Source organism: Furipterus horrens, unplaced genomic scaffold (assembly GCF_987537825.1).
Source record: "Furipterus horrens unplaced genomic scaffold, mFurHor1.1.pri manual_scaffold_7, whole genome shotgun sequence".
NCBI lineage: Eukaryota > Metazoa > Chordata > Mammalia > Chiroptera > Furipteridae > Furipterus > Furipterus horrens.
The window spans coordinates 56,510,525-56,529,393 of NW_028327177.1; the positions used below are offsets into that span (position 1 = coordinate 56,510,525).

Below are 18,869 nucleotides of genomic sequence, written 5' to 3' on the forward strand. Positions count from 1 at the left end.
TGAGCAGTGCACTGGGAGAGACCTTGGATGGGTCCCAGGAGTTCACTTCATGCCCATTCCAAGTGAAATTTAGTGGTTTTCTAAATCCATCTTGGCAGATGATCACTGGTCAGGGCAAATTCCAAAAAAACCCATCTCCAGTTTATAATCTCAGGTTGATGCAGCTCTTTTATCCCAAAGGGATACAGATAATGTAAAAATGAAAAAAAATTTAAATTTTTTTATTTTTATTTTTAATATGCTTTATTGATTATGCTGTTACAGTTGTCCAAATTTATTTTACCTTTGTTCCCCTCCACCCAGTTACATCCCTCTCTTCAGTTGTGCCCCCCCCTTAGTCCATGCCCATGGGTTGTACATATAATTATTCTCGAAATCTTCCTATCTACTCCACTTCCTCCTACTATGCTTCTTAATTCCTGTACCACCTCCCTCCCTTTCCCTGTTTCCTCCTCCCTGCTGACCTCCCCCCATAATGTACCCCATACCTATAATTCTTTTCCCACTCACGCTGCCTACTTAGTCTGCCTTTGTTTTGGTTCCCTAGCTTCTGTTGTTGGTTGTTGTGATACAGTTTTCATTTTAATGTTCATAGTTTTGATTCTCTTTCTCCTAAACAAGTCCCTTCAACATTTCATATAACAGTGGTTTGGATCTGATGAACTCCTTCAGTTTTACTTTGTCCTGGAAGCACTTTCTCTGCCCCTCTATTCTGAATGACAGCTTCACTGGATAGAGTAATCATGGTTGTAGGTTTTTGCTTTTCATTCCTTTGAATATTTCTTGCCAGTCCCTTCTTGCTTGCAGAGTTTCTTTTGAGAAATCAGCTGGTAGTCTTATTGGGACCCCTTTGTACATAATTCTCTTCTTCTCTCTTGCTGCTTTTAAGATTCTGTATTTATCCTTAATTTTTGACATTTTGATGATAATGTGTCTTGGTGTGGTTCTCCATGGGTCCAGTTTTTTGGAATTGTCTGTGCTTCCTGGACCTGTAAGTCTATTTCCTTCCCGAAGTTAGGGAACTTATGCTTCATTATTTTTTCACATAATTTTTCAATTTCTAGTTCTTCTTCTTCACCTTCTGGCAACCCTATGATTCGGATGTTGGCCCGCTCATAGCTGTCTGATATCAAAGTTTCTGAGCCTCTCCTCATTTCCCTTACTTCTCGTTTCCACTTTCTGCACTGGTTGACTGTTTGTTCCTTCCCTATGTTCCGATTTGTTGATTTGATCCCTGGTTTTCTTGCCCTCACCACTAGTTTCGTATGTGTTTTTGTTCATTTCAGCAGGACTAGTCTTCATTCCTTCCCCGTCTTGTTTAAGATCTGCTGTTAGGTCTGTAAGCATTCTTATAACCAAAGCTCTGAACTGTGCCTCAGAAAGCTTTTCTATCTGCTGCTTCATTAGATTAGATATTTGCTGTCTGGTCAGCTGTGTCACCAGGATCTCTATCATGATCTGTGCCTTCCTGACCATTTTGTGTTTACCTTTGCTTCTTGGGCAGGGTCGTCACACCTCCTATGCTATAGGGGGCGGAGCCCCATGCACTAGTCAGAACTGGGCAACCTGTTTCACCACGCAGTGGCATTTTCTGTGTGGGTAGGGTCCAATGGATTTCTGCCGTTCACTCTCCGCTGAGAGAACAAGAGCCGCCTCCTCCTCCTCCTCCTCCTCCTCCGTGCCACCCGCTCCGAGCCTCACAGTCCAAGGCAATAGAGGTCTGCCTTCCCCAGCTTTGGAATCGCAAGCTGACGGTTTTGGTATGCAGCCGGGGGTGCTCCCCAGGCACTTCTTGCCTCCCCTTAAATACAGGTGTCTGTGCTTACCGCTGTCCTGCCGTCGTTGCTGTCCGCGCGCGCTGCTGCAGCGGACAGTACAGCTTGAACTCGCCTCCCCGGCTTCGCCCCTCCTACCTGTCTGGACGAGCACCACTTCTTTATAACTTCATATGTTGGACTTCCATTTATTTTCTGGAACTTCTGGTTATTTCTAGTTTTACGGTAGTTGTATTCCTTCTTAGTTGTGGAGGGAGATGGAGTGTGTCAGTCTAGGCCTCCATCTTGGCCAGAAGTCTCCTGTGTTTGTTTGCTTCCATGTCCCAGGCAGAGCTGTCACTCCTATTTTGTTATAAGGGCCAGAGCCTTAGGTATTCGTCAGTAATGGGCCCTGTTTCACCACATTGTGGCGCTGTATGCGGGAGAGGGGTCTGAAAAGGAAAAATGCTGCTTGCCTAGTATCGCACCTTTTCCAGGCACTTCTCCCTCTTTCACACCAGACTGGCGCCACTCTAGCTGCTGCCCTGGCCGTCGTTTCCAGAGTGGGTGGGTCTACAGATGTTCTAGGTCCGTGGGGGTCCTTTAAATAAGTGGACTCTGATGAGAGATTGGCAGTTTCTGCCTCAGTCCGAACACCCACTGGTTTGCACAGTCAAAAGCAATGAGGCTTGATATTCCCCAGTGCTGGGACAGTGAGCTCCTCCGGTCTGGTGTGAAGCTGGGAACGCTCACCAGGTGTCCTCCCTGACTTTTTAAAACATGTAACTGCGCTTTCTGCTGGCCTGCTGCTGTTGCCGCTGCTGTCACCACCACACCGTGTCCTCTCCGCCCCGGCTCTGCCCTTCCCAGCTGTCTGGATGAGTATTTCTTCTTTATATCTTTGTTTGCTGGACTTCCATGCACTTTGCTTTTCTGGAACTTCTGGTTGTTTCTAATTTTGAGGTAGTTCTATTCTTTCTTAGTTGTGGAGGGAGATGCAACATGTCTGTCTCACCTCCATCTTGCTGGAAGTTGAAAAATTAATTTTTTAATAATAAGAGGGCTTAAACAAAAATCTTAAGACAATTATGAGAACAGAAAAATTAACATAAATATTTTAATAAATTAAAATAAAGATTAAAATACATAATTAAAAGATGAAATACTATAAAAATATCATAACTAAATACTGAACCATAATTTCTTTAGGCATAGCAATAACAACAAGATGCTCTTGCCTATATATTTGCTGAATATTTGAAGGAAGATCAAAGGTAAACATCTTCATTTATAACCCTTTCAAACCCAATACTTTGACAAAGCATAAAATGTCTAAGTCAACGAAAGTTTACCTGGCTTTCAGGTGAATTATTTATCAGAGAGTTAAATCTAAACGTCTGGGCCAAAGTGATGTTTCTTCTTGGAAGTGCTGTGTCCCAACAGTGCACTTTGTGTGTTGTTCTTGAATCTTCTTTGGCAACAACTTTCTGACAAAAATAAGTATTCAGAATAACAGGGCAACTTCCATTTGGGATAATAAGCTTTTGCCTAAAAAGGGATAAAAAATACAATAGTTTATTTGCAAAGCTGGATTCCCCTCATGTTCTTGCTAAATTGGGAATATGAAGAGCAATGACTTGCCTGCTGTGGGCAGATAAAATCAAGGCAGCCCACTGAGTGACAGCTGCTCTCACATGCTCAATAGTGACTATCAATGGATCCACTTTTACTTTTCCAGTGAAACTTCTGTATCAGAAGAGGAGCTAATGAAAGAAGGCCATTTAAGTGCCTGGGCTTGAACTCCCTAAGGTCTTCCTACTCTGGTAGAGGATGGCCTTAGGATGCCTCAGGGAGAAATGCAGGGACTAAGCAAAGACTATCAACAGGCTCAAAGAATTACCCATTAAAATAAATTTTATTTACAAATAAAACCTTCATATATTTTGACAGCTCTAATCTTTCAAATAACTTGACATCAAAGGCCTAAGGAATGGACCACAGTCATTAAAATACCACATATTTAAGTAGAAAAGTAGTCTGGGAATATCACAGACATATTCTCCTGGTTCCTCTGAGACATCTGATTTGAGAAGACTAATAACACTCATGCCTCAAAACAAGTAGTGCTGGTTAACATTAAGAAAAAATTATGACTTCCACTTCTGAGAAGATGGACTAGACACACTTTCTCCTATTTCTCTCAATAAGTACAACTAAAATGCCTGACATTATATATAAACTAAATATAAGAAGACACTGAAAGGTGCAGAGAAGAAGGTAGACCAGCTAAAACCTAACATCCTTGGGACTGAAGGAACAAAAGTAATGAGTTCCTGAGTTTTCTTTTTGCCTCTTATTCCAGATTTTGAACTGAGGAACCTGAAAACCTGAAAGAAGTAATGGGTACAGACAAAAAAACAAAAGCCCCTATAAAAGCTTATTTTCTTCAACCAAAGGACTAGGGAAGGGGTAGCCTAGTGAGACAGAAAACTTAGAAAATAACTGCTCTAATCTAGGTTAACATCACAGAAAAACTGTTACACACCTCTGCACACATCAGCAAAGGGTGAACGAGGAACCCAGACTTCCACCTTCATCAGGTCATAATGAGGAGTCTCTAGAGCCCAGTTGGGGTTGTGTGAGACAGGCGGTATAGGGTGTTGGGGCTTTTATCTCTGCAGGCTTGTAGTGAGACACCCCCCCCACCCCCCAATACACACCATGACAGTGGAAACCGCCTGGGAGACTTGGACTTCCACCTCCATCTGACATTAGTAATCAAACATCCCTCCTCATTCCTCTGGCACAGTGTCAGAAAAGGCCTGGCAGAATGTTGGGACTTTCACCAAAGCCCAGCATCACTGAGGCCACCTTCTACTCTCCAACCTTCATCCAGTGTTGTCAGTGGAAGCCACGTGGGGAGCAGCAACAAAGCACCCTCCAAAACAGGGTGATGTCAGTGGAAGCCTAGCAGGAAGCTGGATTCACTCCTGCCCAGCAGTAACAAGGAGTTCTTTCCCCTGCAGGTATCAATGAAGGTCAACTGGGAAACCTGAACTTCTACCTCTGCCTAGCAGTAACAAGCCCCGCCCCCGAGTCTCCTCTCAGAGCAGTACCAGATAAAGTCACTTACACAAATTTAAATAAGATTCAAAGTCTCATGTCATAATACCCAAAATGTACTCATTGTCATAAAAAAATCACTTGTTATACTTAGAACCAGGAAAAAATCTCAACTTGAATAAAAAAGACAATTACTAAATGACAATGCTGAGATGACACAGATGTTAGAATTACCTGACAAAGATTCTAAAGTAGCGATTATATGCATGCCTCAATGAACAATTAAAAATGCAAACAGGACAGAAAACTATAAAGTCCACAAACAGATATACAGCTTTGGCAAAGAAACGTTTTTAATGAAAATTTCAGAACTAAGAAATACAGTAATAAAAATAAAAACTTAATGGATGGGTTCAATAGCAGAATGGAGGCAACAGAGAAATGAATCAGTAAACTTGAGGATAAAATAATAGATGTTAGACAATATGAACAACAAAGAAAACAAAGACTGAAAAAACCACGAACAGAACCTCAAGATCTATGGGATGAAATATAGTGGGAAATATAGGTAAGTACAATAGGCTTTTCCATTTCTGTTGAGTTTTCAAAATTTTGGGGGTTTTGAAGCAAAATTGTGACACTGTCTGATATGGTTCTAAATGTATTCACAGGAAATAAAATTTAAGACAATGATATTATAAATGAGGACAGTAAAGGGATATAAGAAGTAAGATTTCTAAACAAACTGGCAAAATGTTGACCCAGTAGATTGTGATAAGTTCTATATATAAAATGTAATGTCTAGAGCAACCAATAAAATACCTATAAAAAGATACGTACAAAAACATAGGTACATCAAAATGAAATTCTAAAAAATGTTCAAGTAAACCCCATGAAGCCAGGAAAAAGAAAACAGAGAAAGAACCAGAGAAAGAACAACTCAGAGAAAACAAAAAATAAAAAAGTAGACTTAGTCCTAACATATCAATAATTGTATTAAATGTAAAAGATTTAAATAAGCCAATAAAAAGACAGATTAGCAGAGTGGATTATAAAACAGGATCCTTCTACATGCTCTCTACAAGAAATTCACTTCAACTATAAAATATAGGTAGGATGAAAGTACAGGATAGGAAAAATATATCATGTAGACATTAATACAAATTTAGTGGAGAAGGAACACTAATACCATGTGAAGCAGGATTCAGAGCAAAGAGAATTATCAGAGACAGAGAGGGACACTGAATAATGATGGAAGGGTCAGTCCACCAAGACGACATAGCAATCTTAAATGTGTATGTACCAAAAAACACGGATTCAAAATACACGAAACAAAAACTAATGGAACTAGAAGGAAAAATCAACAAATCCACAATTAAAGTTGGAGACTATAACACCCCTCTGTCAATATTTCATAGGACAACTAGACACAACATCAGCATATGACATAATTGTTCATGTAGAAAATTACAAGGTATCAACAAAATAATTCCTAATAAGTGAGTTCAGCAAGGTCTTAACAAAACATGAAAGTCAAATGTATTTCTATATATTATCAAGGAACATGTGAACACCAAAAGTAAAAATCTAAATCATTTAAAATTGCAACCCCCCCAAAACCTTTGATATAAATCTAACACAACATGCACGATTTGTATGCTGACGCTATAAAACACTGATGAAATGAATTAAAGAAGATATTAACAAATGGAGAGACATACAATATTTATTGATTGAAAGACTCAGTATCATTAAGATGCCAATTCTCCCCAAATAAATACACAGATTTAAAATTATTGCTATCAAAATCTCAACATGATATTTTGCAGATACGCATAAGCTTATACGAGACATCAGCAAGATGGCAAAATAGGAGAACCCTGCTCCCATCCCCCAACACCAACAATAATATGGCAGTCATCCACAGCCTAACATGCCTTTGTTGGGGCACGGAATTCAGGTAGAAGATTGCAAAGCACTGGTGGAGCCTAAGATTGAGAAGGGCCATTTGGAGAATGCAGGCATATGTGTAGGTGGCAGACGTGCCAACTGTGATTCTGGCTATAGACCTTGAAACCAGTTTCGTCCCCTTTAAACTGAGCTGCAAGCCCAATTTAGCCTTGGTCCTGCCATGCCCTGACAGGGGATGTAGGAGGAGCCGCCATGCCCCCTTGTTCCTTAGGAAACAGTCCTGCAGACCTCAATCACAGCTGTAGATCCTAAATCAGTCCATGGCCCAGCTCCAGCCAGGTTTGCAAACCATATTCTGACAAGGGATTAATATCCAAAATATATAAGGACTACAACTCAATAGCAAAAAACCCCAAATAACCTGATTAAAAAACAGGCAGAAGATCTGAATAGACATACTTCCAAAAAAGATATACAAGTAGCCAACAGGTATATGAAAATGTGCTCAATGACACTAATCATCAGGGAAATGAAAATCAAAACCACAATGAGATACCAACTTAAATTTGTTATAATGGCTATTATCAAAAAGATAAGAAATAAGAGTTTTTGAGGTGTGAATAAAAGGGAAGCCTTGTACACTTCTGAGGTGAATGCAAACTTGTGCAGCAGAGCTTCATCAGAAAATTTAAAACCCAACTACCATAGGATCCAGTAATTCCACTTCTGGATATATATCCAAAGGAAACAAAATCAGCATCTCAAAGAGATCTGCTTTCCCAGGTTCACTGCAACATTACTCACAATGGCCAATATATAGAAACAACCTTTGTCTGTTCACAGATGAATGGATAAAGAAAATGGCACATACACATTCACAAAATGAAATATTATTTAGCCATAAAAAGAAGGTATTCCTGCCATTTGCGATAGCATGGATATGAATAAACCTGGAAGACATGCTAAGTGAAATAAACCTGACACAGAAAGATAAATACTATATAATCTCACTTACATGTGGAATCTACAAAAGTCAAACTAGAAGAAGAAAGTAGAACTTTGGTTGTCAGGGGCTGTGGGTGAGGGAAATGGGCAGATGTTTGTTAAATGGTACAAACTTTCAGTTATTAAATGAGTAAGTTCTGAAGATCTAATGTATAGCACGGTGACTATAGTTAATAATACTGTATTGCACAGTTGAACTTTGCTAAGAGAGTAGATCTTAAGTGTTCTTGTCACACACTAAAAGGTAACCATGTATGGTGAGGGATGTGTTAAATATATACACTTTTATTTACCAATTATACTTTACTAAAGCTGGAAAAATTAAATGCAAATGTAAACTATGAAACCATAAAAGTTATAGGGGAAAAAAACCAGGAAATTTTCAGTATCAGGGTTTAGCAAAGAATACTTAACTTGAGATTAAAAATTTTACCAATAAAAGAAAATAATTGATAAGCTGGACTTCATCAACACACACACAAAAAAAAATTGCTATGAAAAAGACCCTGTTAAGAGGATGAAAAGGCAAAATACACAGGGAAAATATTTGCAAACCACACATACAAGAATGGAGTAGGATCTAGAATATAGTGAAGAACTCTGAAAACTGCACAATAAAAGAAATGAACAATCCAAATTAGAACATGGACAACTATTATGAACAATCACTGAAGATACACACAAATGGCAAATTAGTACATGAAAAGATTTTCAACATCATTAGGCATTAAGAATATACACATTAAAACCATGATGAGGTACTTCTACACTATCAAAATGACTAAAACAGAACATAGTAACACCAACAAATGCTGGTAAGGATGTAGAGAAACTGGATTGCTCACAGTGCTGGTGGGAAATGAGCAGCCACTCTGGAGAAGTTTGGTAGTTTAAAAAACAAACAAACAAACAACTAAACATGTAACTACCATACAACCCACTGTACTCCTGGGCATTTATCCCAGAGAGATGTAAACTTATGTTTATACAAAAACCTATATAGGAATGTTCACAGCAGCTTTATTCACAATAGCCCCAAACTAGAAACAACCTAAACGTCATCAGTGAGTGAATAGTTAAAAAAAACTGTTGGATCCATACCACAGAATCTAGTCAGCAATAAAAAAGGAATAAACTATTGATATACACAACATGTGGATTAATCTCTAGGGAATCATGCTGAGTGAAAAAAAACCAAACTGTATCTAAAGAAATGAAGAACATATTAGTTGCCAGGGTTTAAGGATAGAAGGAAAGAGGGGAAGCGAGGGAAGTTGATACATTTATAAAAGTGCAACATGAGTGATCTTGTGCTGACAGATTATTTTGTATTTTCATGGTCTCAATGTTAATACACTGGTTGTGATATTGTACTATAATTTTACAAGATGTTGAAGCTGACACTGGAGGAAACTGGGTAAAAGGATATAAATGATCTCTCTATAATATTTCTTACAACTACATGTAAATCTACAATTATTTCAAAATCAAAGTTTAATTAAAAAAAATATAAAGAACATTCTGTAATATTCATTCTAAACAAAAAACTATTCAGAACAACGACCAGGGCAATAGCTAGAGGGGTGCCAGTCCCATACGAAGTGGGAGAAGTGCCTGGAACAGGGGCAAGTGCTGAGCAAGTGGCATTGTTCCCTCTCAGACCCTTCCTCCACACACAGTGCCACAACGTGGTGAAACGGGTCGCCCTGTACTGATGAATACCTAAGGCTATGCCCCTTACAACATAACAGGAGCAACAGCTCTAACTAAGACACAGAGGCAAACAAACACAAGAGCCTGTCAAGATGAGGAGACAGAGAAGTATAGCCCAAAAGGGGGAACGGATCAAGGTTCCAGTGGGAGGACTAAGTGATGAGGAGATAGCCAACCTAACAGATGAAGAATTCAAAACATTGGTGATGAAGATGCTCACAGGCTTGACAGATATACTCGAGCACAGCAAATGCATAAGGGAAGAAATGAAGACTATGCTAAGTGAAATGAAGGAAACCGGGGTTCAAATCAATGATTTGGAATATAAGGAAGAAAAAAAACAGTCAACCAGTACAGAATGAGGAAACAAGAATTGAAAAAAATGAGGAGAGGCTTAGGAACCTCTGGGACAACTTTAAACATGCCAACATCCGAATCACAGGGGTGCCAGAAGGAGCAGAGGAAGAGTGAGAAATTGAAAGCTTATGTGAAAAAATAATGAAGGAGAACTTTCCAAATATGGCGAAGGAAATAGACATAGAAGTCCAGGAAGCACAGAGAGTCCCAAACAAGCTACACCCAAAGAGGACCACACCAAGACACATCATGATTAAAACGCCAAAGGTGAAAGATAAAGAGAGAATCTTAAAAGCAGCAAGAGAAAAGCAGAGAGTTAACTACAAAGGGGTGCCTATAAGACTATCAGCTGATTTCTCAAAAGAAACTTTGCAGGCAAGAAGGGACTAGCAAGAAGTATTCAATGTGATGAAAAGCGAGGACCTACAACCAAGATTCCTCTATCCAGCAAAGCTATCCTTTAGAATGGAAGGGCAGATAAAGTTCTTCCCAGACAAGGTAAAGCTAAAAGAGTTCATCATCGCCAAGCCATTTATTATATGAAATGTCAAAGGAACTTATTTAAGAAAAAAAAGATAAAAACTATGAACATTAAAATGACAAACTCACAACTATCAACAAGAGAATCTATAAAGTAAAAACAAAATCCAACTAAGCAAACCAGAATAGGAACAGAATCATAGGTATAGGGATCATTTGGAGGGCTGTCAGCTGGGATGGGGAAGGAGGAGAAATGGGGAAATGGTGCAGGAATTAGGAAGCATAATTGTTAGGTACAAAATAGACAGGGGGAAGTTAAGAATAACACAGGAAAGGGTGGAGCCAAAGAACTTATATGCATGACCCATGGACATGAACTAAGGGGGGTCGAATTGCTGGAGGGAAGGGGGGTACTGGGCAGAGGGGAGCAAAGGGTATAAAATTGGGATACTGTCACAACATAATCAATAAAATATACTTTAAAAATATATGGAATGTTCTGCAATACAGTAGTCCCTCTCTATATCGTGGTTCATTTATGGCAGCCTCACTGTATCACGGGATTTTAAAAAATATTATATTTAATTACTGCCAATTTTTTGCTACATCGCAGGATTTTGCGGTACTGTATATCTATGTTGTTAAACTTACGTAGGTTTAAGAGTGTAGAATAAATGTAAGGTTCCTACTTTGCAGGGGGCGGTGTGGGGGGCGTCTGGAACATAATACCCGTGATAAGTGAGGGAATACTGTATTCATTTTGAACAAAAAAATCCCACAAAATAACCATGGTTGATTTAAGCTTGTGAGGGTTCTAGTCTCAAAGAATTTCCTTTATTAAAAAACAAACACACACCTAATATAGTAATAATAAGGACTGATATCTAATTTCTGTCTAAGTTATCAGTCCTAGCTACGCAAACATAGATTTGGGCTTTATGCAAAATTTCTATTATATAAATTTCCCTGCTCAAAGATAAAATGCTTAATATGACTTCATATAGTATTGCGTTGGCCAAAAAGTCTGTTTAGTATTTTTCCATAAGATAAAAGACACATTTTTCTCTTTCACCAATAACTTTATTGATTTGGATATTTTATGTATGTCGGCTATCTCTCACTATTGACTTCTAGTGGTTAGAGGCTGGGGCTGGTACTAAACATCTTCCAATGCATAAGACAGCCCCACAACAAAGAATTATCTGGTCAAAATGTTAATAGTATCAAGAAACTTCACAAACCACTTCTGCCATTTGATCAGCCACAGCACCTTCTCCATATACTGCACAGATCTTTTTTTGCATTTCAGTTGTGGTTTTCCTTTTCTTGAAATAATGAAGCACAATACGCTGAAAATGCTGCACATTTTCTTCCATCTTCAGTATTAAAATGGCTGTACCAAAAAAATTCACCAATTTTGATAATTTTTTTAAAACACACACTGATATGATAGCTGTCACAATACAATCTAACAAAATTGTTTCAAATAAAGTTAAAGACAGCTAAGCACTACTAGAGCCATCATATGGAAAAAAACTAAACAAAGGTTTTTTTTGCCAACCCAATACGTTCTAGGCTCGTCTTACCACTCTAACATGTACAGCATGTAATTATAGTAGAGATTGTAATCCCTTATCATTCTATTTCAAGAAATAGGCCCATGTTTTCTATAAGACCATAATTTATCCTAATCTAGATGAATTCCTTAGTGTCTAGCATATTTCTATACTATCTATTTAAATTAGCAATATTAATATTTTAAGCCTATTGACTATAGGTATTATAACCCAGAAATAAGAAAAATATGTGAGAATAGACAGAAACAGAGGTAGAGGCAAAGGGAGAGAGTAAAGAGGCTACAAGAAAATAAGAGTGTAGGGGTGGGGCATAGTATCTAGCACTGTCTGGGTACAACTGCAAATATGCTACACACAACCAGATGGATGAAAGATGTCATAAACTTCTAGCTTTTCCCTTCAAGTTAATTTTAAAAGTATGATAATTCAATATTATTTTAACAACTAAATTAAGAAAGCACTAGATAAACTTTTTGTTGTGTATTTGAAACTTTTCAGTTTACAGGTAAACATACCAATATTAGAAGTATGTTCTGCCCAATATAAAGACGTGTTTAAGGCCATTAAAGTTAAACTGAATTAAAAACAGAGAATAACTCCAACTAAGTGAACACTTAAATTAGCTTTCTTTGCAATTAAAAAACAAAACAAAACAAACAAAAACACTACAGCTTTCAGAGCTATTTTAATGATTAGCTTTCATTTAAATAAATTTATGTGATTTATTTTAACCTTGTATTTATTTTATTTAGCCCATTAAAAAAAAAAAGATATCTTCTTTACTAAATATAAGCCCGCTCTCAAAAAGAGGGTTAATTCACTGATTTTGATAACTCTAAATGTTCTTGCCTCCCTGGCAGGGCCACATGGCTAATTATGAACAACTAATCTGAAAAAAGGGCATAATTTACACACACATAAGCAAACCCAAAAGGAGGTAATTTTACTGAATTCCCTCTCTCCTTTTCAAGGGTTTTATTTTATCTTTAGAAAGAGGGGAAGGGAGAGAGAAAGAGAGGGAGAGCAACACTGACGTGAGAAACATTGATCCACTGCCTCTCAAATGCACTCTGACAGGGTACTGAACCCACAACCCAGGCATGTGCCATGGCTGGGAATCGAACCAGCAACCTTTCACTTTGCAGGATGACACCTAACCAAATTAGCCACACAGGGCAGTGCTCTGATCTCTTTCAGATAAAGTGAACTAACCCATGCTAGATGGAGGATTATTCCATCAAAATAAATAAAAACCATCAATATAATTGTCCTGCTGTACCTGCAACTATATTAGGTAAATGTGCACATATATTCACAATTTCAAGCATCACACTCTCGGTGTTTTTGCTCACTCTCCTCTCATTTTTCTCTTATTTATAGGCAGATTTGAAGTACTTCAAATCCTTTGCTTATCTTTACTATAATGCTAGTATTTTTAGTAGCTAATGAAGTTTAACACTCCATATTTTGTTTGCCTACTAACTCCCTTTTCATCTACTTTTTAAAATATTGAACTCAATTTAATATGAAAATATTCAAAATCTATCCCTGATTTAAAAAATTAACTTTGAAATATGGGAATTCATAGTAATCTGACTGTTGGTGGAAATCAAGTCTCTGGGTAGGGGCATTTCACGCCCCCCTGTCCAGGTGTCCTGTGACTCAGTTAAGCAAGCTGGACTTGCTAACGCCGGCAGCTGTATGCTAGCTGCAAGCTGTTTCAGGCCACTGAGCTATGGTATCCTGAGGACAAAGAGACTTTGCTGAGTACTCCATTACTCTCTTGTCCTATCATCTTGTTTGGAACTTAGCCTTAAAGACTTACAGTTCTGTTTTGTACCTAAGTAATGTTTGAATCCCGGTATCCTGTTTTTCCTGTAAGCAACAGGATGTGTATCCTGTAATTGCCACCCTCAGATTTCAATAAAAGGAAGGTGCTTGCTCTGCTCAGTGCTGATCTTGCCTGAGTGTGCAGCAGCCCTCCGACCGTCTCATTCTGTCTGCTGGAATTACTTGTGTGCCCTCGACCACAAAGTACTACAACATCTGACTAAGACGAATGACCTGACAGGGAATCTTTTTATTTACTTTCAATTTTTAAAAAATGGAAACAAGTCTTTATTAACTTTTACTATCAGAAAAATAAAACTCATAATTCTCTTTACGGCAAGTATATAGTATCAATGCTTTGGCCACCTTAAGTTAAATGTCTTTTATCAAAAAATATAGTTTTTAACTTTGCTCTAATTGAATTCATAATCACTACGACTTCTATATATTATATATATATATATAGAAGAGCATAGTAAAATTAGCAAATACTAAACTATATCGATAACTTATCATTCTTAGTTTGTGTTTTTTAAAAACAGTATATGCTGATTCTTTCATTTATTAGTTGCAATGTACAATGCAACAAAATTCAAAAAGCAGGAAATCTTTTTAGTATTAAAAATAATACTATTTTAGTTTCAAATAGGGAAAATAAATTTAGCTGTCAGACAATTAACAAAAATAAACATTAAATGAATATTCTAGGCTTCCTCAGAAGATAGGGGATGCAATTGGAATAAACATCTTTAATTACATGTTTATAAAGTAAAAATGTTACTGCAAGCTAAGGTTAATTTATTACTGAAGAAAAATATTTTAAATAAATTTAGTGTAGCTTAAGTGCACATGTTTTCAAAGTCTATAGTAGTGTACAGTAATGTCCTAGGACCTCCACATTCACTCACTACTCACTCACTGACACACCCAGAGCAACTTCCAGTACTGCAAGTTCCATTCGTGCTAAGTGCTATAGATAGGTGAACTATTAAAAAAAATCTTTTATACCATTATTTTACTGTATCTTTTATGTGTTTAGATATTAGATACACAAAAAATTACCAATGTGTTACAACTGCGCAGTATTTAGTACAGTAACATGCTATACAGATTTGTAGCCCAGGAGCAATAGGCTATATCATATAGCTTAGGTGTCTACTATCTAGGGTTGTATAAGTGCATTTGATGATGTGCTCATAATGACAAAATCACCTCACAATGCATTTCTCAGAACATGTCCCCATGCTTAAGTGACCATGACTATCTTGTAACCTGGGAGCATACCTCGAGCTTGATTTGAATACTTGTACTGTTCAAGCCATTATTAAAACCAGAGCAAAGATTTTTATGAAGCACCTGTCTCAGGTCAGGCATCCTATGAGACACTGCATGCTTCGCCTCAGTGAACTATTATTCCCATATTATGAAGTAGGTGTTGCTAGTTTCACACTTTAAAGTTGAGGAAACTGAAGTGTAGGCAGAGTTATTTACTAAGATTATAAAGCCTGGAATAGAGAAGCTGGGTTTGATCTAACTCTGCCTTAAGCTATCTAATACAATACCTAGAAAGGACACCCTCTAGGCTAGAGAATTAACTCAATTTCATTGTACAGTAAGGAGTCTAGAGGGACTATTTAAAGTGAAATGCTTATTTATTTGAAGAAAAACACATGCAGATACTAACTCTTAAAGTGGTAGTGTGGGAGTAGCTGTGGATTTAAGAATAGATTGATTACCTCAAGTTACACATAAAGACAAGACAGGAGTGCACCAACGAAAAAAAGAATTTTGTTCTAATTATGAAAGACATAAATGGCCACTACAGATAACTAGGGAAAATAGAAAAAAAATCAGTAGGAGGCAGCCAGCCATAATGAACATGCTGGTGTAATTCAGGTGTAATATGTAAAAGCAATTCCACTGAGTTTCTTGGACTTTTGTCTCTGAGCAAACCCAGGAGATTTTTGGTAAACTGCCTATATAATTTGAACTACTTGGCTGAAACTGAGGCTTTTCAGGAAACAGAATCCCAAGGGAATTGCTAGGTGTAAGAGGACGGCAGGAAGTTGTAGAGAAGCATAAGCTTGGTGGCCTGGCACCTAAAGACCCAAGACTGGAACTGTAAGTGGCTGACGTGAGGACTTCTAGAAAAAGTGCTGTGACCTAAAAATCTTTTTCACCTCTTTAACTCCAGGCCACTTTTATTTTTCTTTTGTTTGACACAGCTACTTGTTTATAGGACTATTTCATGATGAACGAGTGACAAACTAGAGAAATAAACACGAACAAACATTCCTCAAAGACTCAAACAAATCACGTCAGCAGTAACCGCAAAAGATATTAAAATCTACAGATAAGGGTCAGATACTGCACAAGATACACCAGTACATATTTCACTGGCTTGTTTTAAGGTTAACATGGAATTCAAACTGCGTTTCTAAAGACAACAATCATCCACAAGTTCTGAGTGTAACCTTAGTTTGCCCATTATCTACTGGTATCTTACTGGAATAAAGACATTGCAGGACTTTTCCTCACTGGGGGAAAATAATTTGTGTTTAATTGCAGCTACGTGAAAGCTTATGACAATACTATTTACAGTTGTGATATAAACATCTGTATTCAAGTTATAAAGAAGAGCTCTGTCTGTTCTTAAGAATATTAAAACTTTACCTACAACAGCACTTTCTTGCAACAGAAACACTGAAGTATAAAACTGGCTTTCTTTAACCAATTAAAGAACTCAAAAGTTTGTTACATATCTAAAAAGATCTTAGGTGTCTTTAGTAATACACCAGAGGTGTTTGAACTGAGATGACTCTGTATAAAATGTTGGCCAAAAACAGAAATGAAGAATTTAAAACATAGGCATGTACTGTAGCATTCAGGCTACATAGGAAGAGTGAAGCCAACTCTAGTTTCTGCCCATTGGTTATTTATAATTTAACATAGTAACAATGAGACAGCTTAACATGTTTTGAAAAATGAGAACAACATACATCAAAGAGTGTACAACTCTTGACTTGCCTCCAATTTAGGAATAACCAAACACCTGTACAGATTAGCACGAAAGAAATTATCCTTCACTGTGCCCTTTGCAATCGTCCTGTGACTGTCTTTTTCTGTCAAGTTCAAAACAGAGGAGCAGTGGCTGGTTTGCACAGATATCTTCTCTAAGAAGACATAAAGACTTATGTCTCAGTTTTTAGAAATGTTTTTCCAATCTATTGAGACATGCCTATACGCAAATACTCAGAGTTCTCTCCTTTTTCCTCATCCCTTTCATTCTCCCCACTCCCGGGGACACATATATGTTCATAGCATCTGGGCTTGTATTAAATGTAGTTAAGGGGAGCTGAAGTTCTATTATCAGTGAACTGTTAGAATGCATTAGTAAGAAACAGACTTTGGGAGCTGGCCTGGGGATGGAACAATGACTTCTATCACTGTTCTTTGGTTAAATGCAGTCTAAGTTCCAAGAAAGAAACTTTTGGGAAACCACCCATTCATAGTTTAGGGGTGTGCACTTTGGGGTGGAAAGTAAAAAGCAGCAAGGTCAGGGATGTGCAAACAATCCAATTTAAAGTAACTAAGCTTTATTCCCACCACTATAATTACCTGTGACAACTTGTAGTCCTAAACACTCTCATATAAGTTTAAATTACATGTAGTATAGGCATTGTTTGTTTATGACAAACCACAGGCCTTCATTCTTCAAAGTAATATTAAGGCCAGATATGCTACTATAATTCACACATCTTTAAGAAAACAAAAAGTAAGAATTTTTCAGCCCAAATATCTATGCCTCAGATGACATTTTTGGCTCAGGAGGCGCTGATCATCCTGCAGTTAGAGCACGAGATCATAACCAGCATCTCCCCAGGAAAATGAGGCCAGTGAGTAGGCAGAGTGGGTGGAAGCAGGCTGGGAATCATGGCAAGCTAAACCAGAGACTCAGAAACACACACGCCCATCCAGCCTCCACTCAGAATCCATCTGAGGTCATCCTGCCTTCAGATCACATGGATGCATGCTTGAGGTCACTAGGCCTACGTATTAGTTTTCATTAGCTGTCTGCTCCTTGGCCCAACAGACAGAAGGCTGTCCCTGGCTCACAATAGGTAATATAACAGGAGTGGGTATGGTCTTCATGGAGCTACATGGAAGTGGGCACCTGTGTAGGGTCTCATAAAAACTCATTATAATTCCTGAGCCATCTCTACTTGTCTAATAATTTTGCTTCTGTTATTTTATTCAGCTCTTATAACAACCCTATCGGGTAGATAGGGTACTGTTAACATTCTTACCTAATAGGTGACAACTGCCCATGATTGCTTTGCTGTGACAGTGTTATGTTCTTGCCACACTACTGTGATTTTTACCAAGTATAGTAAAAACTCAAATATGCAGAGTGCCTTGATACCCAATCCTTCAAGGATGTCTCACTCACTGTGCCCTAAGAGGAGAAAGGCTATATATTAGCAATTTCCAACCAGTGTTCCACAAGATTTTTAAAAACATGCAATACCTGACTATTTAGTCAGGGGCACTAACTTCTTTTCCATTAGAGTGTCTAATTAAAAAATTGTAATAGCCAACACAACTGTCATCTGGTGTGACTGAATCAAAATTATAATTATTTTGTCAGATCAGCAAAAGTATAATTTTTGGTATGCTACAGAATTTTAGCATTTAGTTTATGTGTGCCATGAAATGAAAAAGGTTAAAAACCTCTGCTGTATAAGGAAAACCACAGTGTCTCTTCATGGAGGAAGCCACATCATATAGTCCAAAGAATAAGCATGCCCTGACAACCAGTCCCGACCATTATCACCTCCCCATTAAGATGCAATGTGTGCAAGAAGGACTCTGAGTCTGATGACACTCTAGCTGGCAATAGTACGAAGGTAAAATTTGAAAAAATCATGTTATTAAACTGCTCATGGACCAAATGGGAAGTTATTAGACAACATGATTACTGGTAAGTGTCCATCTCCCTGGTTCCTTCTGTAGAATGTGCCTATTTCTTTTCTTTTCTTTTCTTTTTTTTTTTTGGTTTTTCAATTACAGTTGTCCCATTTTTCCACTATTTCTCTCCCACACACAGCACACCCCCTCTCCCGCAATCATATCCCTCCCCGTTGTCCATATCCATGAGTCATTTATACATGTTCTTTGA

The 18,869-nt window shown here is 37.8% G+C and overlaps 1 protein-coding gene across 3 annotated transcripts in view; it reads right to left on the bottom strand.

The window, feature by feature from the left end:
- Positions 1-18,869, bottom strand: part of SPIDR (scaffold protein involved in DNA repair) — a 396,715-nt gene that overhangs the window by 135,745 nt on the left and 242,101 nt on the right. For all 3 annotated transcript variants that reach the window (XM_090283719.1, XM_090283718.1, XM_090283717.1), the window contains exon 6: positions 3,107-3,302. In XM_090283719.1, the coding sequence (XP_090139845.1) occupies positions 3,107-3,302 (196 nt within the window). The remainder of the gene's footprint in view (positions 1-3,106; positions 3,303-18,869) is intronic.